At 37.5% G+C, this 26,496-nt stretch overlaps 1 protein-coding gene across 1 annotated transcript; it reads left to right on the top strand.

Moving 5' to 3' along the window:
• The first annotated feature begins 1,265 nt into the window (after positions 1 to 1,265).
• Positions 1,266 to 26,496, top strand: LOC136039335 (heme-binding protein 1-like). Its single transcript, XM_065722961.1, has 5 exons — positions 1,266 to 1,474; positions 2,049 to 2,175; positions 7,559 to 7,736; positions 9,180 to 9,240; positions 26,299 to 26,496. Exons 1-5 carry the CDS (start codon positions 1,340 to 1,342, stop codon positions 26,413 to 26,415), a joined length of 618 nt encoding a protein of 205 aa, XP_065579033.1. The 5' UTR covers positions 1,266 to 1,339; the 3' UTR covers positions 26,416 to 26,496.

Here is a 26,496-nt window from a genome sequence, read left to right as displayed (position 1 = left end):
GTCTTAAGCTCAAATTTCCCATTTTAATGGGCCCTTTTCAATTTGTCTCTTTTCAACTTGAGGAAAAGCTGGACCAACGGAAAAAATTGATGATAATTTTTATAGGGAGACAACCAGTGGCGTAAATTTTCAAAAATTCAGGGGCTAATTTCTTATGTAAAAGGAGGGGGGTCAAATCTGTCTTTTTTCAATTTTCCGGTAAAAATAATTGAATATTTAATTGCAATGAATATTTTCAATGCAAATGAGAATACCCCCCAAATATTTATTTTCAAAGACTTGGGGACGGAGGGGGGGGGGTGAAATATAGGGCTGCTTGAACATGCTCTCCTCCCTCCCAATGGACACCACTGGAAACAGTTTCTTCATTAACATTGCAAGTCTAATATTTTGAAAGATATAATAGATAATATCATGGCTCTGGGTGTATGTGATGAAGAGGGATTAGCATGTAATTCTAGCATGATTGACAGTGATTGTTGCCATACTATCAATCAGCTGAGAAGATTCGTCAGATTAGGTATAATTCTTACGGAAAATTAAGGGGTATTACAGGTAAGGGAGTATCCAAGATTATTTTTCGGGGAAAGGGGTTAAAGAAAAGTCTTTATAAAACGCATCATAAAATAGTTTAAATATATTTTTTCTACTTTTCTACGGGTGGTACAAGAATTTCTGAGGGGTTCAAAAAGATTACCACCCTTCCCGTTGGTACGGTCTTGATTTTAGGATTGGTTTTCCTTTATAATTTGTTTATGCTATTGAAATATTCATTTCCTTGTAATAGTTGTTGTTTTATTTGTCGCTATGACCCTGTGGCTTTCGTTACAAAAATATCGTATAAGATTTTACAGTCGTATTTTTTTCCCAATCTTTTTCAGTCTCCGGTAACTCCTATGGATTAACTTTCCTCCTACAAAATTAATTTCTGAGATAAATTTTCATTTGCCTCTGTAGATGTGACCAATTCTGTATACGTCTGTTTTGTTGATGCGCAACAATCATTTTCTTGGAAATGAGCTCTAAAAGAGGTCTTGTTTTGAATATAAAAGCAAGATGGATGGGCGTAGAAGCTGTCATAATTTAATAAAAACAAAGAACCATGTATAAAATCTGTGGCACATATATTCTGATTGCCAAGTATATCTAAATCTTTTCTTTTATTTTCTATTTTTTACGGGTGTTAACATACGCACTAAAATTGCATAATTCTTTTTCGGTGCATGATCAGTTAACACGTGTTTAACACATGTTGATAAAAATTAACATTTTTCTAAGCGGATACAGAGCTCTCAGTCATGTATGAGATTCTACAGTAAAAGCATTTATTAAAAGAACGATGTCAAAATCGATTATTTGCTTCATTATCACGGTGTTCGGCAGTGTGTATGGTCAATTGGAATTTTTTAGCAGAGCTGGATCAGCTTTTGCAGGTGTGGAGATGGCAAATTACACACTTCTAGCAGAATATGGTGTAAGTCCAACAACTTATGTACTTTTAGTAAGCTTACTTATTTCTATTTCATATTGAAAAGACAAGTGTAGACGTTGTAAATATAAATCGTGCTGATTGTAATGGAAATGAAATATGTTTATTAAGTTTTCTTTGCTATGATTTTTCTTCCTGAGTGATTTTTTTTCACAATTTTGTTTCGGCTATTTTGGTATCTTTCTGGATACTCTGGTCTTTGAAATGCCCTTAAATTACACATAATAATCTTGGACCTAGATTATTAGTTAAGAAACGTGTTGATTCATAAAAGCTTGTTTAAAAGAATTTAGCTAATGGAGGAAAATTTTGGGCGCCACTGTGACGTCTTAAGAGTAAAAAGAGGCACTTAAAAGCTTTCCAAAGTATAGGGGTCTAAATTTAATGTTTCTGAAGGAGCCTTTCAGAAGTTTTATTTTATCAAAAACAAAGCTGTTACAGGAAGTTTCCCTTTTAGATTTTATCTTTTTAGTTGTGGGATTTTTTGATGATTTTTGTTGAGGTTATTTTCTTAGACTTTTGGCAACTACATCTACAACATACTAAATTTTCCTTTCAGGATGGATTGGAACTAAGGTTATATCCGGCGAGAAATGTCGTGTGCACCACATATCGTGCATTTCAAGTGCCGTCTCGTGACATGTTCATGAAACTATTTCGATATATTGACGGGGACAACGAAAAAAGTAAGCTTTTTTCTCTCTCTCAAAAACTTCTTTCATTGCATTAATGATCAGGTCTGAGAATCGCTCAGGTTCAAAATAAACCGCATAACAATAGAATTTTCCTAAAACAATGTATGATTTTTATGTTCAGAGGTCTTATGTACGAAAAATGATTGCCCCCAGTGCAGGAACATATTCAGGGAGACTAGATTTAGTTCCCTCCCTTCAAAAAGTCATATATTTGAGGGTTTCCCCATATTTTTCCATATCGTTCCAAAAGTGTGAGGTGTTTTGCCGAAGCTATACCTAGCTCAATGTTTTATGTCTTTCCCGCCCTATGAAATGAAGTTCACCTGTATGCCTGCATCACCAGAAAATGACCGGTTTGCTATCTCTTGGGAGGTTTCATTTCCAACTGGAGGCTGTTTTTGGGTTAGCATAGGTTTTGTTAGTTTCCCAAACAACTGTCAATGAAAAATATTATGCCTTCTAGTCTTTCTCTGCCCTATCTTTATGACAGCAGCATTGCAAAAGACTTTGCTGGATTTATTGACCTTCACGGAACAACCCATAAGGGTATAACTGAACATGAAACATGTGAGATTTAAGGCAAGTCTGTGCTCCAGTTAATGGAAGACATCGGATTAATCGTTGACATTTGTGTTGGCATAAGCTGCGCTGGATGCAGCGTCAACATTTTGAAATGCAAGGGGTTGCAACCTTTTACCTTTTTTGCAAAAAGTTGCCAAAAGAAGCAGTCTCTGTGGATGCAAAAACCATTCTCTTAACCAATCGATTTTGAAGTGCAATGAAAGCCAAAATATCACGAATGCTGTAGGTAATATTAACGATGTTGCAAATATGTTTAGCGCATCGGTACAACTAAATTTTGTCCTTAAAAATGTTTTAGGTCATCATGTACAAGGTTGCTCATTGGATACGTCACAAAAGTATATTGCGATTCTTAGATGATAATTTTAACCTGCGACTTTATTATTACTGTATACTGTTTGAGTGATATAACTGACAAAACTCTTGAAATAAGCAGATTACTTCAGACTGAAACATTAGACGTATTCTCAGCAACAGAAAAGTATCCAAAACCCTAAAGCTTTCAAAAAACAAGGAGGAAGTATAATAAGGTTTTCCAGATTATATTTGAAAGCGCAGAGAAAGCTATGAGCTGTGGACGTGACTGTTTGTATTCCAAGAACGGCAAAAAAAAAAATATCGCTCAAAGTACCCCACTGTCTCACAAGAAGACCAACGTAATGTCCTCCTTTATTGGGAAAGAGTTATTTATATTCCAGTACTAGATTACATTATTTCTGACATGATCGACAGATTTTCCGATGCGTCAATGACATGTTATTCACTTATTGTGTTCCTACCTAAAAATTTAGATTCCGCACCTGATCTTAAACTTTGAAATCTAAGACTGAGCCAATATGTCGCAAATTCTCATTTTATTTTGGACAAAGCAGTGAACCTTTAGTGCTGAAAATATTAAATGAGATACTTGCATTGAAGCATACGAGTTGTATCTTAACCATCATTTCCTACTTTTTATTACCATAGTAATTACTAAGCAAATTGCAGGAAAACGGATGAAGGTTTGCCAGATGTTTTCCAAAGAAACTGCCTACGGAATTGTTCTGGGTAGCTGACTGACTGAAGGTATTTCAAATTGTAGGCTGTACGAAAAGTGTGGTTCAATCGTGCTTTTTAAGGCTATAATGAGAGAAAGGTTGAGATGGTTAGGGCACGTTCTGCAGATGAAGGATGATAGATTGCCCTTTTCGGCCAACCGTCTAAGGTTAAATGGAAAACAGGTTGTCCGCGTTTGGGGTTGGAGGATGTCATAAAGAAGGATTTAAAGGAAATGGGAACTTCCTGGTAGGGTGTAAAAAGGAGGCTTTGAGTAGATTGGGATGGAGGAAGAGTGTGCATAGCTGTTTGGCCTCAGGTGGCTCAGTGCTGCGGTTAGTTATTAGTAGTAGTAGCATTATTTCCACTACCTACCTACGGCGTATCATTGTTGATGTTCCCTTTAAATTACAGCTATTTCTTTGTTTGCAAGTTTATTGCAGCAACGGTTATGCGCCCCCCGCTAAAAAAAATCCTGGATCCGCTCCTGGTCTAAGATATCCTTAAGATGTGCCATTGCCAATCACCTCAATATCATTTTACGACAATAAGAGGAAAAATTTTGACATTTGAAAAAGTAGTATTTTCCACGGGTCTAAAAATCCTTCCATCTACCATTACAAACAATTTCGGTCCAGTTTTGCCCCGCTAAATCTTTAGTAGTTTTCTTATTACTGAAGTAAATGGAGCTTACCTTTTGCTCTTTTCTTAGAAGTAATATTAGAAAGTTGTCTCAGGGCAAGAAAATTGATTTTATAATTTAGTAGATATTTTTTTAGACACTGTTCAACAAATAATTGAAGAGCAGATAAAAGTATATGACGCTAGTTTTGTAGGAAAATTTGTTCATGGGGATGCACCGTTTTGAAAGTGCTGAGGGACTGACAACTTTATTGATGTGGTACACATCGGAAAAAACTTGATAATGACTCGGTGCAAGAATGAGCTTAATCCTGATTTGGTTCAAAATAATCTGAAAAGTATTTCCGTGACTTCTCCTTAATCCCCTCTCCCCCAGTCTACTTTGTAGTAGATAAGTTGACATATTGTGTGCTGTTTAACCCAGAATCATGTGAGAGTTTTTAAGGCATATAACTGGAGGACCGAAATGGGTCTGCTGTCTCTTTAATAGATCCGCCCCCATACCCTCTCCCTAGGCCAAGATTTTAGCCTAACGATAGGTATGCTGTATATTCCTTGAGTAAGAATTACGTAGGATTTTTCAATCTGTGTGATTTCAGATTTACAGTGTGTCTGTGGCCACTCCAATACCATTTCAAAATCCAACATTTCAGTAGATGTGTAGCAATTGTGACTTGTCGGATTGAAAATTTACAAAGATATACATTCCGGCTGACTTCATCTAGAAAGTGGGCCTGCTATCCCCTCGGCACTCTCTCTCCCCGCAAACTTCAAGAAGAAAGGTTGGCATATTGCACCTTTTTAAAGCGGAACCATAGAATAACTTTCACTCTGCACGATAAAAAGAGCACGGTGAGCCCGTAGCCCCTCCAACACCGCCTGCAACAGCAAAAAGTGTTCGAAAGGAAGGTATGCTTTTCTCACTGATTAGCTTGAACTTTACAGGACAAGCACTTAGGGCTAATAGAACAAGAGAATAATGATTTTCAGAGGCATACTCCATTCTCTGACCTTTGCATAAAAGTGCTCAGATAATAATAGACACTTGAGACTTATGGGACACATGATTTGGAATAAGAGACAGATAGTACAGATATTCAAAAGTGTACGCAACTTCTGATCCCTGGAAAAATAACAACAAAACTTCTTTTTCTTCACTAATAACAATAAAAGTCCAAATATCTTGGGTTCGCTACTGGAACCCTTTATAAAAGAAAAGAAGAAAATCTAACCTAAATAAACAAAAATGCACTATCTCATTTTGATAGATTCTATTATCAGGAATATATCCTGATCTGTCCTGCCTTGTTCGCCTTGTGCTTTGTGCTGCATAAAAAGCCGAATATTGAACTTTATTAACATCTGAGGTTCTTTTTACCTTTCTTTTTGTTTTTGTGTAGCGTTTGTGTTTTTGTCTTTTCCCTACTCTTTATGTATTTTTTTTTATTCTACCTTAGTTTTTTTTTCTCTTTTTACTGTTGATAAAGGCTGCTAGAAGTGGAGCTAAAATATTGAAAATATCGAAGAGATGTGGAGACTTCTGTTGTTACTTAAAAAAAGTTATTTTGTTATCTTATTGAAAATTACACCCTTTTTTCTATATTCTGTTATGTTTTAATTGTAGATGGAAAGACAGTGCGGTCTAAGATACTTTTTAATGCCGGCCTATTTTCCAGACACAGTGTTTGGATCCACTTGAATTCAATAGGCAGATAGCTACAGAGATGGAGACTTTAATAAAGACATTTTATACCTTTGAGTCAAGTTTCTTTCTTCAGACTTTCTATTAATGGGGTACAAGTTTGACAGAAACCAACCGTTTCTGCCTAAGAGACATTAAATCCCCCCCCTGTCCTAATATTGAAAGATTTGGCACTTTTTGGCTATCTTTGGTTATACAGTGTGGTGGATCCGATTTTTTTTCCCTAAAATCAAAATCAGCTCGGATATGATTTTTTTTTTTTTCATTTAACGATTAGCTACAATGAGCCCAATAATTGTATCTAGTCCCAAATAAAATTTATTACTGAAACATTTTCTTTTATTTTTTTGTAGCCTATAAAATAATACAAAGTGGCAACGCTTTGTTAACCTCTTTTGTCACCCTTCTTTTGATGATGCGTAAGTATAAGTGATCATAGGCCTGAATTGGATTACTTATTGGACTGATCCAGCTCAACCCTCTTAGATGGAACCATGATATTAGATAATTGGATAAGTCGGATGGCCAAGTCTCTGGCTTAAGGAATTTCACCTATATTATGTCCAAAGTTGTCACTAAAAAATTGTTGAATGAAAAAGAAGAATAACTTGCTAAAGGTGTTGCAAGTGAAGACCGTCCCATTATCATAGATATAACAGGCTAGGCCACCGACGAGCGTGTCAATCAGTTTCCATTCCTTTTTATTTGTATTTAAATATGCCTTTAATGAAGAGCTGAATCAAATATTGCCCGAGAGGAAGTTATGTATTCAACAGTTTTCAAATTTAGCAAAGGCTGCAATTTTACCAAAATCTATTAAAAGTCAAGATAAAACAACAAACAAAAGTATTATCTATTTATCCTATATTTCCTGCAAAGCGTTAACACTTTTTGATGATAAATTTTTCAACCAAATCGTCTTGTTTCTTTTTGTCTGAATAAACTTTATAATGGCTAATGATGCTTCCAAAGATAACAAAACAATCCTAATTATCATAAAGGTCCTGGGACACTAATGTCCCATCATCTACCATTCTGTTATCATATACCATTCTGGAACAAATCGACTTATGGAGCATACCCCCAATTCCGAATATTCAGCAAGCAGCGAGCTCTCTATTCTATATGACTTATTTATCAAGATTACTTATTGGGAGAAAAAGATGGCGTTAAATTCTAACTGCAATTGCACCTGAAGCTTTTGTTACGATTCCACTCAGGTTTCATTTCAGTTGGAGTCTGATGAACGCTTAACTTTATTGGTAATTCTAGGTTTTATGGAGAGCACTTGCAAAAAAGTTCTGAATCAGTTACGCTTATGAATTTGAAGGGTGTGCAATTCATTACGTTTGTCGTGTTTTATTATTATGTTGATTTAGAATTCGTATGATTTTTCAATTCTGTTTTTGGCAGGTGCTAAAGTAGACATGACTGCGCCTGTGTCAACCAAGGTTAGTCCCACTTCGGGTGGAGACCTTAGGTCATATGAAATGTGCTTTTATCTACCAGAGGCTATTCAAATGGATGCTCCAAAACCCAGAAATCTAGATGTTTACATCAAAAATCGCCCAGAAATGAAAATCTACACAAGGTAGTTTCAAAAACTTCATATTTTTTTCAAAATTTCTTTTTTCTTCGAAAATTACTTAACACTATACTATGGACAGCGCTAACTTGCAATATTGTATTTGAGTAAACAGCATTGAAAGTCAGAGTCATATTTGTAATCTAGAACCAACCACGGATAAAAGAAGAAATCAAGACATTTCAATGAGATTTCTCCCAACACCAGTAGTAACCGCTAAAATCTTTGCAAGACCAAGAAGAAAGTATATAATCATTCTTGCCCATTATTTCCATTAAAAAAAAAAAAAAAAAAAAAAAAAAAAAAAAAAAAAAAAAAAAAAAAAAAAAAAAAAAAAAAAAAAACGACTCCCACCACATTGTAGTGATCCAAAATGGCAAGAAATAAAATATTTAGAAGACGAAGAAGATGAATTGGTCTAGTGTGGCTAATTCCTAAATGAAAAACATATCTATGATATTAATGAGAAATAACAAAAACATATTAAGGTTTGAATTGCCACTAGAAGAAAACGCTCTAATTTGGATCAAATTTAAAAAATATGCGAAGAGAAACTTTATAACAATTGTAAAATAAGACCAAAAATATGAAATGACTGAGGTCTATAATTAATATAATTACTGGATATATTTTCAGCACTGAATACAGTTAAAGTCTTATAGTTTAAACTTTATGTTTGAAATTATGTTCTTACGGAAAAAAAAATTTTGGGTCAAAATATAAATGAAAAAATATAAAAAGAAAAAAGAACCGCTTGTCTAGTAAGCTTTTTGTAGGTTTTTGGTGTTTCAAAAAGTTTCTTTTTCTCAAAATTGCTGTTAGGTTTCTATTTTTACTTCAAAAAAACAAAATAGTGAAGACTGCTCTGAAATGTTTCGAACATGGAGAAAACTAACCACTTAGATTGAGGAGCAAATAAAGATCACTGGTCGGGTCAATTCAGAATCAACCAGAGTAATGATTAGGGATCTTGGCCCGCATGTCATCTTTAGAGCACTGAACACTGTGGTGAGTTTGTAGCAATATAAGTAAAAGAGAAAACCTATTCAGCTTTTGTAATAGCAACATTTTTCTGATATGTTTATTTGCTCTAGAATACAAATGAGTGACGGAGGAGACTCTTTCACAGTTCAGATGCTGTTTATTCAACAATTTGGTGTTCAGAGTTTATTTAAGTGTTTTTTTTTTTAATTTTAAACATTACTCTTGTCTAAGATTCAAATTTTCAAATTATAAGAATTAGACTCGGCACTACTAACATTTACAAGAATGTTCGTGTTAATCGATTAATATCGACTTTAATTAATCGCTTTTTAGTTTTTTTTTAGTTTTTGCTTTTGCTTTTTTTAGTCTTATCTTTTAGTTTGAGATTTTACTTAATTGTGTTAATAGCTATTTTAATTTGTATAGTTTAGAAGGGCATCAGTTCTCAATTGCTTTAAATTTTAGGAAAGTTGGTGGATATATGAGGTCTGATCCAGTTTGGGACCAGGAAGCTTCAGATCTCCAGGTAATATGCTTTTCCTTATAATCACGCTCGTTTATATTTGGTATCCATTTTACTTTCAGGATCCGTCTAGTTACTATTGGGATCCATCTAGGAATTCGTTTCCTATGGGATCCAAGTATCAAAGTAAATGTTTTTTTTAATGTCAACTAATCGGTAAAAGAACGAAGAGTACTTCAAAATTCTTATTCTCACAAACTCAAATTCAAATTTGATTCAATTCTTAAATTCAAATTCTCACAAACTAAATGTTTGAAGGCCTTACTTTTTGCAAGATAAATTTATGGTTAAATCTTCCCCCTCGCTCAAAAGCAAAGAGTTTTGTAGGCTCGCTCATCCTGGAAAAATATTTAGGACCCATATTTATTAGTGAGACTATCTTAAGGATTTATAACTCATAAGCTGTGCTTTGCCGACACAAAAGTGCCAGTCGCGAAAAACCAATGGAAAGGAAGCTGGCTTATAAGACAGGCTGGTGAAAATTATACCGGCTAGTGGCAAATAACAACTTAAAAACTAGTTAGTCAAAAATTGACCTTGCCTCTATTTTCATATCAACATTTATTTATGAGCCAACGTAAAAAATAGCTCTCGGTCGTTATTTTGCAAGATTTTCGAAAATGCTTGACAACAAAATGTATATGTCAACAAATTTGTCAACAAAATGAAAATAAATCCAAAATTGGAAGTTTTATTAAAATAATGAGTAAATAATTTGAATTTAACGCCAAAAACTACTAGCTGCCTTCACTTTCCAGCTCGCAAAAAATCCTTTTATTGTATTAAATAAAAAAAACTATGTTTTTTTAAATGAAAGTAAGGAGCAACATTAAAACTTAAAACGAACAGAAATTAATCCGTGTATGAAAGGGGCTGTTCCCTTCTCAGCACCCAGCTCTTTACGCTAAAGTTTGACTCTTTCTCTAAATTATTCTTGATAAAGCAGTAAACAACTTACTGTTGAACTGTAAAAAAGAGTGACTCATAAAGAGTGACACATGTTTATAGCAATCGATGTTCTAAAACTAAAGAGAATTTTGACGCTAATATATACATAAAAAGAATAGATTTTTCATGGTAATTTCAAATATATAGCACTTGTTAAGTTCAAAATGATTTATCAAAACTTACGAGCGTTAAAAAATTAGTTGTACTATAGAGTGGGAAAATCAGTGGCGTCAATTTGAGGGGTGTAGGTGAGAAAATTGACCCTCTAAGATTCCCCCTTCCCTTAATAGTTTCCGTGGATCCCAGGCAGAAATTTGGCATTTTTATTAAGAGACTTTGATGCTCTCGGCTTGGTACAAACAGTACAGATGGTATTAAGTTTGATCTAGGAAAGGAAAATAGAAATGATAATAGATTGTTGCAATTTTGTTGGCACAATCATGGTTTTTTGTGTAATCAAAAACCAATATGGTTTTTTGGTCATACATACAGTGTCCTGTAATTTGACATGGTACTTACAATACGTTAAGACGCCAACCGGATTGATTATGTTATTGTAAATCAGACTGTACAGATTGATAAAAAAGAAACTAGGATATATAGGAGCACTTTTATTGATGGTAAAAGTAATGGCCACCATCTAATAGCGTCTAGAGCAGCAGTTCCCAGCCTATTTTAGGCCATTCCCCACCTAGGTGTTTCTAAATCCTGGTGCCCCCTTGTGATACTTAAAAAAAAAAATTCAAAATATTCAGTGTATTCACGTGAAATAAGTTTAAAAGGCATTAAATCGGTATCTGTTTTGGGTGTGAAGATGAACAATATTGTCTGAATACAATACCTTTTCTATAATGTGTCTCGTCATTGCAATTATTATGTATCTTTTTTGTTTTTCAAAAGCATGTGAATTTTCTCCATTTTGAAGATGCGGCAACAAGGTGCATCCTGGAACCGTTCCCTGTCTAATGGTAATGGCAATAGATGCATAGTACTTGTCGGGCTAACCAACCGGCAAAGCTTCTTCTACCTGGTTATGATTGACAAAAATAAAAGCCTCGGACAAATAGACCTTTTGTAGACTACCTTTAGCGCGTCTACAGACCAACCAAATGGACCTGTTTGCGGTTGCCATTTAGATCGAAGTTTGAACAGCTCCTATAATTAGTGAACTTGGTCAAACCGTCTATCATTTCCATCGCTGAGACCAATCTCAACCATGAACGTAGTGACGGTGGTAAATACGGAGGAGGAGGTGTTGCTGTTTTTCTACAGAGCGATATACCATAATCATGCCTAAATAAACCAGTTTCAGCACAAGAAGCTCTATGGGTTAGGGTGACCCTCCCAAGTAAGTCCATGAAGTTAGTACTGTGTATAACTCTCAACCTTCCAGATTACCAGCTACGTTGAAGCCTTCCTCAAATACGTTCGAGCCAAGTGCGCTAAGTCTGCCGTATCATCGATGAAGACTTCAACGCTCATCATAGCGTGTAGCTTCGCAGCAAGAAGTTGACAAGGAGTGGTTGGGCTTATATGATCTATCTGTGTCATACGAGCTGTAACAACTTGTCGATTTTGACACTCGTCACGGCTCAAACGGATCATTTCGTCTTGACCGCTTTCTTGCAGATCAACCTTACTCCTTTAAGGTAGATGCTCATGCTTTCACAAGTGACCAATTCGCCGTCATTGCACGTGGAAACTTTCGTATTCCGCCTCCAATAAAGTATTAGCCGACAATATAAAAAAGAGGTGATTGGGACGGTTTGAGAAACACTCTTTGTTCTCAGCAGTGGAAACCATTTCTCCTTGAAGGCCCAGAGACAGCTGCAGAAAATTACCAGCAGGCCATAGTTGACTCTGTTGAAAAACATATCCCCATAAAGCGGATCTAGGTGTCCAGTAAGGACAAACCTTGATTCAGTGCCTAGTGTAAGAAGGCAATTGAGTAAAGCAAAAGGCACACAAGCGATGGCTACTTTCGAATAGCAAAGAGGACAGAATTGCATTCATCAACACGCGCAAGGATGCAGTTCCTGCGATTCGGCATTTCCAGATTCGGTATAAGGAGAAATTTACCACCAAGGTTGAGCTTGCTTCAGCAATAATTGTCAAGGCCCATTGTAAGAAGTCTATCCGAGTAAAGCAAAAGGCACACAAGCGATGGCTACTTTCAAAGAGCAAAGATGACAGGATTGCATTCATCAGGACGCGCAAGGATGCAGTTCGTGTGATTTGGCATTTCCGGATTCGGTATAGGGAAAAATTTACCACCAAGGTTCAGCATGCATCAGCAATAATTTGGTGGAGAATTTTCAAGGAGGCTCTACCGTCGTCCAAGGGAACTTCAATTCCCTCTCTACAGAATAACCGGACTGTGGTACAAGATCCACATGAAAAGGCTGAAGCTCTTGCTTCTGCGAATTTTCCAATCTGGATAAAGACAGTAAAAAATTGCCAAATTTCGTCAACCAACCCTGTACTGTCCTGGATCGTGTGAATTTTTCTGCTCCTAAGATCCTTCACATTTTGCGGCATCTAGATGTGCCGCACAAGCACCCTAGTTTTATTTTTAAAAATTAAACTGTAAGGAGAGTCGACGAGCTTCATCTACTGAGGGCTGATTTCTCCACTAATCTCTCTTGGAATAACCACCTTGATGGGATGACAACCTTCAGCGCAAGAAAGCTCGGAGTTACTCTTCGCCGCCAAAATCTTCTCTCATCTAGCTCGATTGTCCCTCTTTACAAGTCCTGTACCAGATTCACAACTGATTATGGATGCCTGCTATATACTGGTACCCCAGAACGCTATGAGCACTACTCCAGATGATTCAGAATAGGGCAAACAGGGTGGGTTAGACCTCTACAAATGACTCACTCTGGTTGTTTTCTACAAGTATACAAATTTGCCTCCTTCAAATGAGCTCTCTCGCATTATTCCCCCCCCCCCTTGGTCATTCGACAAGGCAGACGCTAAGGCTTATAGCTCGTTCCAATTATCTAAAAGAGTACATGCCAAGAACCGAATGCTTGAGGAACAATTTCATCCATCGTTGTACTTCTATCTGGAACGATCTTCCTGGAGATTTTGTTCCTGTAAATCCCTCTGTTGATTCCTTCAACCGAAGGTTCAACAGACATTTAAAACCTCGATGTTTCAAAAGGAGGTGATTGAATAGCGGCATATCGGATACCTTTAAGTATCTTGCACCGTGAATATAGGAATAAAAACAAAGTTTTTTTTTTCTGAATTAAAGTTCCAAAATACAGTCAGTTAAAGGGTGCATGTCCTGCCTCTGATCTGCCTGAATATTGTCATGCCCCACTGGATGGGTTTGAGTCATAAGTTAGGAATTCCGAGTCTAGAGTCAATATGAAGCTGAAATTTAGGAAGGGTAGCTATCTTCCAGATAGTTATGACGTTGATAGACTCAAGGACGAGAAATTGAAAAGCTTACCATGAAGCTTGAGACCTTAGAATTAACAACGTAAAAGATGCATAGAATAACTCTGGGAAATAGAATAGCTCTGCAAATAAGTAGAACATATCTTAAGGAGGAAAGTTAGAAATGGAGCTAGGGACATTATTAAAAACACTTTTTCATTCTCTATAGATGAATGATAGATTATACGAGAATAGAATAAAAGAAAAGAAAGAGAAATAAGAAGGCACTAAAGAATTAATTAAGGAGGTGGGAAAATAGAGGCCGTGGATAAAATTGCAAAGGATCTTGATTATGCAGCCCGACGTCATAGTGGTAAGATGTTCATGTTACCAATTGGCATGTTCAAAAATTAAGATTAAGTAGCAAAACTGGATTGTTCCACTTAAAGATGGGAATGGCGTCTCAGTTAATGACTGGGAAGTATTAGAGGGAGGCAGAGCGTTTTGAGAATGTGTTAAACCATGGTAAAGTTGATGACAAATTGGAAGTAAGAGACTTATTTTACAAGTAGGGGGTTAGATACAGTGGTAAAAGGATTAAAAAATATTAAGGCTTCAGATGCTGCTTGTGTGGTACATGAATTTTCAAAACATGGTGGTTGCGATATTAGAAATGAAATTCTTGAAGATTTTGACTATGGTATTTGAAATAGGGAAAATACCTAGCTATTTTAAGAAAACTTTAATTGAACCTCTTTATTATAAGGGTGACCCCGCTATCAGAAGGATGATAAGAGGGAGTGTGATGGTAGGAAGCAAGTTATTTCGTATGGTGGTGCATATCATAGGCAGTGTAATAGCGCTACCTAAGTAAAGAACGATGTTGGCATAATGTATTATTTATTTTTGTCTGGTTTGCTTTAGATCAGGGCACTTCATATTGAAGGAGTTGTCGTAGAAACTTCGAAAGGTGCTCATTCGATTGGAAATTGAAAGTCATAGTGTCCTTTTTAATAGTCAGAAATGATTGGGGAGGGCATTCAGCCCCCCTTCCTACGCCCATCATTTCCCCGAACATACCCAATCAAAATTTTGATATAGATATTTTGCTCACTATATTTGAAAAACCCAGTAATTATGTTGTGGAGGATGACAACCCCGCCCCGACCAAGGGCTATAAGTATCAGTTGCCCATTTAAAATTTAAGGTTTTTATGGATAGGGATGGTCGTATAAATTTTGGACGTGGCTCATTCTATTGAAAATCAGAAGTTCTAGAATTCTTTTTAGGAATCAAAGTGACCGGAGGGCAATTAGCTCCCCCCACCATGTCCTCTTTTTCCCAAATACATCTGATAGAAATTTTGAGACAGCCAATTTGGTTCAAAACAGTCAAAAGATCATTCAACAAGGCCTTTGGGGTTGAAACAACCCCTCAGGACGTAGGGACAAGAATTGTAAGTTATGTCCTGAAGACATATAAGATTTTAAGGAAGGGGTGGCCGTGTGAAACTTTAGAGAAGGCTTATTTAATTGGAAATTGAAATGTCTAGTTCCCTTTATACAACACTTGAGAAAACGTTTTGGGGAAAATTCAACAAATCAAAACATAATATGTGTACACAGATTGCTTGTAAGAGCATATTAGCAAATTTTGGCCCAGCTTACCGTTTCAAGACGAAACTTCTGGGGCGTCATGAGTTGGATGCTCAATTGTCCGAAAGGAAACATGCACCTGCTACTACTGCTATTAATACTGCTGCTACTACTGTTCCTACGACTACAACTAGTGCTATGATTCTAGCACAATTAAGGCTATGGGTATTAAGGTGAAAATTTGACAGCATATTTAGGGCTAATTTGAACTTAATCAAAACATACTATGTGCATGCAGATTGTCAAATGGGTATATCTCAAAAATGGATTTTGGTGTTAAGTTGGAACTTTCAGAGAATACTTGAAGGTGAAGATGAATTGAAAAAAAGATAACATGTGTATGCCCTTACTAGTACTAATACCAATACTGTTTGTACTGTTATTGCTACCATTGCAATTAAACTACTCCAACTACTACCCCAATTGCAACGAAATGGTGCTAAAAGGTCACATATATTTGGACCAGCTTACCGTATCAAGAGGAAACTTCTGGGGCATCATGAGTGGGATGTTCAACTTTTCGAAAGGAAACGTATGCGTGCTACTACTTCTATTGATACTGCTAAACATAGTTAATCAAAACATACTAAGTGCATGCAGATCGTCAAAAGGGTGTATCTCATGAACGGATTTTGGTATTAAGTTGTAAGTTTCAGAGTTAAAGATGAAGATGAATTGTCAGAAAGTTAATATGTGCATGCCGCCACTAACATTACTGTCGCTCCTACTTTTACTAATGCTAGTTCCAGAATCGTATACAGGGTTTCTTTTGGAGGGGGAGGGGGCTTACAAAATAAACTTAAAAACGTACAAAAAGTTTGTTCATATTCAATTTTTTACATTTTAAAGAGTTGGACAAACAATATTTTTGGAATAGCTTACCGTATCATCCTCCAGGAAATCATGAGGAGGATGTTCAAATGATCCAAAGGCGACATGTACATGTTAATACTGTTGTTAATACTGCTGCTATTACAACAACTATTACGACACTAGTTCTGCTACTACTTCCCCCACTACCACCTCAACTACTGTGATGCTAGTACTATTAATCCAAGTCTATGAAGGTGAAAATTTGAGAGAATGTTGTGGGCAAATTTGAACCAAATCAAAGGACACTATGTGCATTCAGATTGTCAAAAGAGCCTCAAGAATTGATTTGGGTATTAATTTGCAACTTTCAGGAAAAGCTAAAAGGGGAAGATGAACAGTCGAAAAGATACGCTGGCGAAAATATATACATGCTTTTACTAGTACTACTACCACTGTTACATTTACTAGTCCGACAGCTACTATTACTGTTACTCCAATTACTACTACTACTATTGAGACTACTTGTAAGGCTAAGAGCCTCAACATCAAAATCTAGAAAAATAAATGAATATATAGTTATCAAAGGAACATATTTGATAACTATATACGGCAGTGTATGGCCGTAGGGCTCAAATAAACTTTTGGTTTTTTCTTTTTTTTCTATTGTCCATGTCCCAGCAACGGTTAATTATATTAAGTTGAAAATTGCAGGGCTTGATGAGGTGAGGCTTAACTGACCAAAAAACAATATGTTAGTACTATTGCTGCTGCTAGTACTAATACTAGCACTATTAATGCTACTAATACTACTGTTGATAATAACACGACTACTGTGACTACTATTACAACTATGTCTAAGGGTATAGAGGTGAAATTTTAGGGAAGAAGATGAACTGAATAACAATACCAAGTCTGTACACAGGTTGTCAAAAAGGCAAATCAGAAACCTTAGGAACAGTTTTATGTGTGAAGTTGAAACTTACAGAGCTTGTTGTAGGGGATGGAGAACTAACCAGACGATAATGTTTGCATCCTAATGCTACTGCCTCTACTCGCATTACTACAACTACTACATCTGCTACTATTATTACTACTGCTACTACTAGTACTACTTAGCTTAAACTACTACTACTTCTGTTACTACTATTAATACCGGTGCTTCTACTAATGCTGCTAAACCTAAGAGCATTAGGGCGACAATTTTGGGCAATATTGAAACTGTATTGAACTAAATCGAAACACAGTATACTCACACAGGTTGTTAGAGGACGTATCAGCAGAGCTTCAGGTTAGGTTGATGGTAATAAGCTTTAATTTGAATCTTAATCAATTGAGGTGAAGCCTTCAAGGAACATTTAGGTGGATGTTAAATTAAATCAGAACAAACTATGCGTATGATTGTCAAAGGGGGGACAAAGCAACCTCTCAGGAATGGTATACATTATTAAATTAGACCTTTCAGGGTAATTTGTGGCGGATTTTTGACTAGCCAGAAGACACTACATGTATACTTTTAATACTATTCTAATGACATGTAGGGTATTAAGGTGAAACTTATAGGGAACATTTTGGGAGTTTCAATTAAACGAAAAAATTATATTCATGCAGGTATTAAAAGTGCATATACACAATATCATAGGCAGTGTAGCATTTGACTATTTATACTTTATTATAAACCCAAGCACCTAGAACAAATACAAAATATAAGCACAAGCAAGCAATGTTATAAATATAAGCACAAGCAAGCAATGTATAAGCACAAGCAATATAAGCATAAACAAGCGGGTTAGTCCATAATGCTGCATCTCCCTTCTTTTCATGAAAGGCGGTCTGCCTACAAATCCGGCCTTTTAGGTGGCCTAACCACTCTGCTGCTGCGGGTGTGCGGCATCACCTTTGATGTAGTGGTAGGGGATTTAGTCCCTGTGGCTGGGCAGTCGGGAGCGGCATTTTCAGGCGTAGGAACGATGGTTGGTGCGACAAGGGGTGGGTCAGAAGGTTCACCTTCTTCTCTTGGTAACGGAACATTTCTTGGCGAGGTTTCGATGTCTTTGCGGATTGGCTGGGGTGATTCGGTTAAGATGGGATGGGATATATCATTGCTTTTGTCCTGTGTGGTGGGCTGGATTCGGATCTCTTCCTTGGCTACGGGAAAGGAATGGCGGGAGATATGGACTCTATTTCGTCGCAGCCTGGAACCGTCTTCTGTCTCCACTACGTTTGATCTGGGGTTCTCATGGCATGATATGATTTTCGCTTTGGTCCAGGGGCCGTTTGTTTTCTTCTGGATAAAAACTTGGTCTTCCAGTTGAGGTTCACGTAGCGGTTTCGCAGTCTTATCGTGATAGCGTTTCTGTCTTACCTGTTCCTTCGATCTGTGTTGTAGGAAGGTCTGAAGGGGGGTGACTCTTGGTTTTAGCTGGTTGTATGTTGATGGTAGGACTGACCGAAGCTGGCGGCTCATGAGGAGATGAGCAGGTGAGGCATGGCCGTCAACTGGGCTGTTTCTATATTCTAGAAGTGCAATATGTGGGTCGTTTCCACTTTCTTTCGCTTTGGTTAGTATCCGTTTGCAGGTTTGTACTGATTTCTCCACCAGACCGTTTGATCTCGGATAGATGGGGCTGGAGGTTTTCAGACTAATTCCCCACTCTTGCGCAAAATCTCGGAACTCTTGTGAGAAAAGTTGTGAGCCGTTGTCTGAAGTTATCAGCCGAGGGATTCCGAAGCGTGCGAAGTTGGCTTTCAGTTTGTCGATGATTGCGGTTGATGTCTGACTTGACAATTTGTCTATTTCAAAGTATCTGCTATAATAGTCGGCAGTGATGAGACAGCAGGTCTTGTTCCAGTCGGAAAGGTCAATGCCAATGTGCTGCCATGGGAGTGAGGGCGGCTGGTTGCTAATCAACGGTTCCTTTTGATTATTTGCTGCAAATTTAGCACATGTTTCACATTTTTGGACGAAGGACTCAATGTCAGCGTTCATCCCTGGCCAGTACACAATCATCCGGGCGCGCTGTTTGGTTTTGTCGATCCCAAGGTGTGCTGAGTGTAGCTGATGAATTATGTTGGTTCTGAGAGGATGGGGTACGATGATTCGTTGACCTTTCAAAACTAACCCATCATGGATTGCTAGTTCGTCTTTGATATTCCAGAATCGAATGGCATCTGTTTGGCACGACTGGCGTGTACCGGGCCATCCTTTGAGTATGAGTTCTTTGACTGCCTTGAGTTGAGTGTCTTTTTCTGTCTCGCGGCGTATTTCGTCTAGTTTGGAGTCGCTCACTGGCAAGGATTTCATCACTGTATGCACAAAAACTTCGATGTCATTCTGCATTTTGGTATCAACGTCTGGCAGGTGTAGTCGAGAGAGTGCATCTGGGACTGGGATATCTGACCCCGGGCTATAGTGTACTTCGATGTCGTATGGCTGGATCTGAATCATCATTCGCTGTAGTCGTGCTGGTGCCGTATGGAGTGGTCTTGATAAGATGGTCTCTAATGGGCGATGATCTGTTGTCACGATGGTTTTTCTTCCATAGATGTAGTGATGGAAGGGTTTGCACTCAAACACGATCGCATACAGTTCCTTCTCTAGTTGAGAATAGTTCTGTTCAGTCGTGCTAAGGGCCCTAGATGCAAATCCTACGATCTTCCCATTTGAGGAGAGCTCAGCTCCAAGTCCATGCTTTGAAGCGTCAACCTTGAGTTCGACTACTTTGCATTTATGGTCGAAGAAAACTAGATTTTCTGAAATGCAGCTCTTGATCTCTTTCATACTTGCTTCGTGATCGGTTTCCCATCTGAAATCGGTGGCTTTAGTAAGATCTCTCAGTGGCTTATTTTTCGAGGATAGGTCGGGTATGTATTTCGATAGGAAGTTGAGCATTCCTAATAGTGTCTGTAGCTCTTCTTTAGACTGTGGGCTTGGCATGTCTTGTATAGCCCTAATCTTTTCTGGGTCTGGTTTTATCCCGTCTCTGCTAATGATATATCCAAAGTACTTGACTTTGTCTTTGGAAAATTCGCATTTTTCACTGTTGAAGCGGATTCCTTTTTTTCTGGCTCTTCTAAGAACGGCGGATAGTCTCTGGTCGTGCTCCTCGCGGTTCTTTCCATATACCAGAATATCATCTACAAGTATTCTGATACCTTCCAATCCTTCAAACGCCTCTTCCATTTTTCTCTGGAACTCGTCTTGCGCAGACACTAGGCCGAAGGGGTATCTCTTCCATCTGTATCGGCCGTAGATAGTGCTGAAGGTTGTATAGTAGGAGGATCGCGTGGAAAGTGGGAGCATCCAGTAGCCTGAGCGTGCATCAAGCCTGCTGAATACTGCCGCTCCATCCAGTTCAGCAACGGCATCGTCGAAAGATGGGACCGGATAGTAGGGGCGTTTTATCGCCTTGTTCAGGTCAACAGGATCGATGCATAGTCTCACACCACCATCTTTTTTCTCCACCATGACCATGGCATTAACCCAGTCTGTTGGCTCACTGACCTTTTTGATGATATCGAGACTTTCTAGGCGCTCCAACTCGGTCTTCAGCTTCTGCTTTAAGGCTAGCGGTATTTTCCTAGCTGGATGTACTGTGGGTGTTGCATTGTCTTTTAAGTATATTTCACACTCTGTTTCGAGTTTGCCTATACCCTTGAAAACATCACTATATTCGCTGACTGGTGATTTTTCAATGTTCAGAACAAGCTTCATCAGGTTCATGTCTTTGCTTGCTTTAAACCCAATTATAGGGGTGTTGTTTGACTCAACCACATAAAAGGTGAGTTGCTGTGTAGGCCCATTTTTGTAGTGACAAGGAATGTTGCAAACTCCTACATAGGGTATTGTCGATCCACAGTAGCTGGTGAGGCGTTGCGTGGCTTTCAGCAGCTTTGGCTTTGGCGACAGCTTGTCCAGGTACTGTGAAGGTAGGATGTTGACCTGAGCACCCGTATCGATCTTGAAATCAATGTGGATCTGCCCACAAACAGAAATCTCAGCAAAGATTTCATCCTTGCTGGAGTCCTTGTTAATGGCATACAGGAACACCTCTGTTTCTTCCTGGTTGTACAGGTCACTGGTGAATGCTGGAGTGTTTGTGGCCTCATTTCCAACGATATTCACCGTCTTAATTTTGCAGACTTTTGCAAAATGGTTTTGTTTTTTACACTTGGCACATGTTTTCCCTTTTGAGGACACACATGCTGGGGTGAGTAATTTCCGCCACAAAAGTAGCACTCTGTCTTTTTAAGTGAGAAGCTGGAGCGACTCTTTGCAACAGCATCCACTTCTTGTTTTATTTCCTTTTGTTCGAATGTCTTTAGTTGTGCTTGGGTTGACTCGTGAGCTCGACATATTGTGACAGCTTGGGCCAGAGTAAGGCTGTCACCGACGGCTAATAGTTTTTCACGTAGTTTAGGATTTCCTACTCCACTAAGTATTTTGTCTCTTACCATCTCACTTTCACTTAAGTATCCGCATGGTTTAACTAGAATCTTGAGCTCTGTTATGTATTTGTCAGTACTTTCTGTGTTGTTCTGGTCTCTTTTCTGAAAAACATAGCGGGAGAACACTTGATTCTTTTTGGGGGCAGGATAGTCTCTAAACTTCTTGAAGTAGATCTCGATTTTGTCCTCCTCTTCATCCGCAAGCTCAAAAGTGCTGAAGATTTCTCTGCCTTGTGCACCAACCCAGATTAAGAGGTAGGCACATGCTACTTTCTCAGACTTGTCAGTAAGGGGGCCTTGGCACATAAGCTTTGCGTGGTTTTGGAATGCTGTCCATTCTGAGTCAAGGTTGTCTGCATTCCAGTTTATTGACGGGTGGGTGATCTCCATGACGTCTGACACCATGTAGCATTTGACTATTTATACTTTATTATAAACCCAAGCACCTAGAACGAATACAAAATATAAGCACAAGCAAGCAATGTTATAAATATAAGCACAAGCAAGCAATGTATAAGCACAAGCAATATAAGCATAAACAAGCGGGTTAGTCCATAATGCTGCAGGCAGCGCTGCTCTATCATTACTATTAGTATCACTGATATTTTAAAGGAGCTAATTTGATTGGAAATTAAAAATTTTAGTGCCCTTTTTAAAAGTCAATAGTGATTGGAGGGCAAGCATCCCTTCTCCTTAACCAATAATTTTCCAAACACATTCGATCAAATTCCTAAGACAGGCAATCTGTTCAGCATAGGTAAAGAGACCAGTAACTATATCTCTAGGGATATTGGGTATGTCGACCCTGTACAGTTTTACAATTTGCCCATTATGCTTCAAAACCAAATGTTACTTTTAAAACTAAATCAGAAGGGACGGTGTGTATGCTGGTTACCAATAATGCTGGCTGCTCAGCAACATCTCAAGAACAACTGAAAGAACTCAAGTCAAAAGAGTTTAAGTGTATCTTGGTCGACAAAGAGCATAGATATAATTTTTTGGGAAAGGTTTTAAATTTCACTTTTCAGGTCAACTAGAAAAGTAATGAAACTAGATTTAACAATACTGTTTTTGTCAAGATTTTCAAGAGGGTATATGTTGTTAAAGATTGTTGAAAAAAAATTCTCCAATCTACAAGTAGCAACCCGAACTATGGATTCTTACAGAAAAAACCGAAAAGGTATAAAATATTTTTTCATTTTACATGAAAAAGACTATATCAGTAAAAAACGACCGAAAATTGATTTTAAAAACTTTTTATACAAAATAAGTTTTCGAAGAAAAGTAAAGAACTCTACTAAACTGAAAATGAGCTTAAATAAAACCAAATAATCTAGCAATCGTAGAACTATCATAAATCACCATAAATAAATAAATGAAACCTAAAGCGACCAGAATTTATAATAAATAACCGACTCAAACTCAAAATCAGCAGAAATTAACATGAGTAGGGCTGACAACCCCCATACTTGCACTTTACTGTGTACCGTAATTTGAACTTTACTAAAAAAAATAGAACTTAGTATTTTTTAAGAAATAAAAATTATCAAGACTTTAGGGAATAAATGTCAGTGTATAAATATTAAGCTGACAATGCACATTTATCTGTTTTTTCTTTCCATTCAAATGCAAATTAAGCTCTGGTCTTGAGAAGGCATGGGGGTTGTCAGCCCTGTTCATGTTAATTTCTGTTTGTTTTGAGTTTGACACAGTTATTTATTGTAATTTCAGTTCGTTTTGGGTTTCATTTATTTATTGATGGTAATTTGTGGTAGTTTTCTGATGCACATGTTATTCTATTGTATTTCGGCTCAGTTTTGGCTTAATGGGGTTCATTACTTTCTTTGAAAAACTTATGTTGTCGAAAAGTTTTTACATTAATTAGACTAAGAGACGGTTTAGATACAGGAGCAAAATCGTCCCCCTCCGTAGAAGTAAAAAATTTAGCAGCAGTTATAAGATTGAACGGGTGGCTAACACCAACGATAGAAGTTTTGTTTGTATACACCCCCTTCCCTAAAGATTCATAATTGAAATGTGTCTGAATCACGGGATTCAGACACTTCTGGATCCGGTGATTCAAAAGCGAAAATCCCTTTCGTTCTTGGTTTTGTCGATTATAAACAGGCACTTAATCGAGCTGATGGAAAAGATTTAATGAATGTCCTTCCATTTTCTGCCATTCCGGATGGCTGCAATAAAGTGATTAGTGCTTTATGTGAGAATATCGCTGCGGTTAAGGTAGCAAATATGGTTAGTAGTTGGCTTAATGTGGAGCACAGTATAACTATATATGAACTGGATCAAAAAATTTCCCTAGAAATGATATATATTAAAACGCTCAAAGGGGATTTCAAGAGGAAATCCCTTTGAGTCGCAGCACCTCTTTCTTCAGAAAGAGGAGGAAGACCTATTAAATGTTTTCCAGAGGAAAGAGCAAAATGGCTTCAATGTATCCTATTGTTATTTCTCAGGTCACTTCATACGGAAGGAGTGATCGTAGAAACTTTGAAGGGGGGTCATCCGTTAAAAAATTGAATTTTTTGTGCTCTTTTAAAAACAGGAAGTGATTGGAGAGTAATAAGACCACTTCCATACACTTTGTTCCCCTCCCATTATCAACCTCATTGATTTTTTGTAAAATTTTGAAATAGAATTTCGTTTATAATTCTCAAAAGGTCCAATAACTAAGCCTGTATGGGTGACATGACCCAACAATCTCTGAGTAACGGCTCTAAACAATGCAAGTCTCCATTGTTTATATAGAAGTTTTGTTTAGAGCGGGGGTCAGTGGCGGGACTGTAAGCTCAGCTTAAAGTCCACCCAGTTGTAAACGGGTACTGGGATAGATTGGTGAGGATGAACCGGAAGTGTCTGCAAAAGCATAGGATGGCTGGCTCCCAGGCCCCCATTACACTTTCTCGCCATAAAACAGAAATCAACACCGTCTGTAAGGACTGCGAGAACCAGTGTGAAGTTATTCATATTTATTTTACCTATTTTAATCAGTTCTCATGAATAATCTTGTTACTATGATGATTTTTTCTTCTTTCTTTGTTATTTCTGCTGAATTTTTGACAAAAAAAACATCTTTGGCTTAATGAAGCTCTTTACTTGTGTTTAAAAAACTAATTTTAAAAAATTCCTTTTTTAATAATTTCAGAAAACACAGCTCTTACTTACTTACTCGCACTTGGAGCAGGACCAGGCGTTTCTGCCTCACCTGGCATCCGAACAAATTAACCGAATGTGGGTGTTCAGTAATCGTTTATCTCGTGACAATTCTTCTTTGGTTTTTGGTCAGTGTTTGTCCCATTTGTGGTCAAATATGTGAAAACCACCAGCAGGCTCCAGATCTTGCCTAATGAGTGACAACCACTTTTTAATTGTCCTCCTATTCTTCTATACCATGTTGATGAGAGTTCAACGGGAAGTATCTGCTTAATGAGGTGATCGTCGGGGTGACGCAGAGCGTGTCCAAGCCGGCAGAACTTGGTGATGCTTGACATTTTTTTTTCGTATTGAAGTAATGTCGGTATACATTGTCGTTTCAAGTCTGATCTGATATCCGAAAGCTTAAATTTGAATATGGATAACGGTGGTCAAAATCCAATAGAGCACGTCCCTAAGTTGCTTTGATGAACCACGATTCAGTATCATAGAGCAGAACTGCCCTCTCTGTCAACTTAAACATTCTTATCTTCGTTTGCAGGCTAATTTCTTGGCAGACCCAGAGATGTTTACGAAGCTAAGCGAAAACTGCGTAAGCTCTAGATATTCTTCTTTTGACATCTTGACTACATCTTCCCTTTGAATCCACCTTGGATCCCAGTCAAACGAAAATGTCAACCTCTTCAAGTGGTAGACCATTAAGATTTAGTTGGTAATCCGTTGTGATGTTCAAATGCAGAGCTTTTATTTTCTTTGGGTTTATTGGGTAGATTGAGAAATATGTCAGTTCGTCAAGCATTTTCTGGGCTGCGTTTGGGCCCGGCACAATAAGGATTACGTCACCTGCGTCTCTAAGGTCAGTGTAGTTAAAATTTCTACCAGCTACTATTACTTAAAATCTCCATAGGGTATGGTTGAGTACCCAATCAATAAAATAATTAAAGGAGATTGGCTAGAGTATTCAGCCTTTTTTTGAACCCTACTCTAAAATCAAACACTGACGAGTCTTCCTCATATACTCTAACTAGGGATACACATCCTTCGTAATAAGCTTTCAAGATGTAAACGAGTTTTTGCGGCATGCCATTTCCAAGTAGAATCTTCCACAAGTTTTGTGGTTCGACTAAACCTGAATTCTTCGACATCTTGTATATCAGTGGGTATGGTATCGTATCTTTTTTAGAGCTGAAGGCAAAACTCATGTTCCACGTGATTGGAATCAGTTTTGCAATGTTCAGTCTTCTCTTTGGTCCCTGCTTCTTCCTCCCTAGGGGGGGGGGGGAAGGTCCCCGCTAAGGCGGGGAGTTCCTATTCTGTATATAATGGGGGACTCTTTCCACTTTCATAGGAAAGCTGTTCACATGTTTTAGAAGGCAATTTGTAAATGAAAAGCTTTAAACTACCTAACTGGTTGTATTTGTTACATTCTAGGTTTGAAAATTGGAAATTTGTATGTCAAGAGGACGTCAACCACCTTATATACAGGAAAATTTAGACTTGATAGAAATTTCCGGTGCTTTCAATAGAAAAATAGCTGTTGTATTTAATTTCAATGCAACTCAATGTCTGGCTTGACTAAAATTTGTAAATACGGTATTTTTACTAGCTAAATTTAAAAAACGTAAATCTGCGTCTTTTTTAGGCAATACTAGATTCTAAAGGATTTGATGTCGACAAAACATTTTGTTATCGAAACGGTTACGATGCCCCATTCAAGTTTTGGAATAGAAGAAACGAAGTTTGGTATTTGAAAATATAATGTTGCTAATTGGAAAATTTCTATTTTAAGGTTGTGTTGCAGAAGTCACTATTACATTTATAATAAATTTAAATATTGTAA

Source organism: Artemia franciscana, chromosome 19 (genome assembly GCF_032884065.1).
Source record: "Artemia franciscana chromosome 19, ASM3288406v1, whole genome shotgun sequence".
In the NCBI taxonomy this organism is placed as follows: Eukaryota; Metazoa; Arthropoda; class Branchiopoda; order Anostraca; family Artemiidae; genus Artemia; species Artemia franciscana.
This window is presented reverse-complemented; position numbering and strand designations above follow the sequence as displayed.

What these genes read in the sequence shown, in the direction of transcription:
- LOC136039335 (XM_065722961.1), top strand. Translation starts at nt 1,340, where the DNA reads ATGTCAAAATCGATTATTTGCTTCATTATCACGGTGTTCGGCAGTGTG. An exon ending in CACTTCTAGCAGAATATGGT is followed by an intron (nt 1,475 to 2,048) that starts GTAAGTCCAACA and finishes TTTTCCTTTCAG; the next exon opens with GATGGATTGGAACTAAGGTT. An exon ending in GAAATGAAAATCTACACAAG is followed by an intron (nt 7,737 to 9,179) that starts GTAGTTTCAAAA and finishes TTTAAATTTTAG; the next exon opens with GAAAGTTGGTGGATATATGA.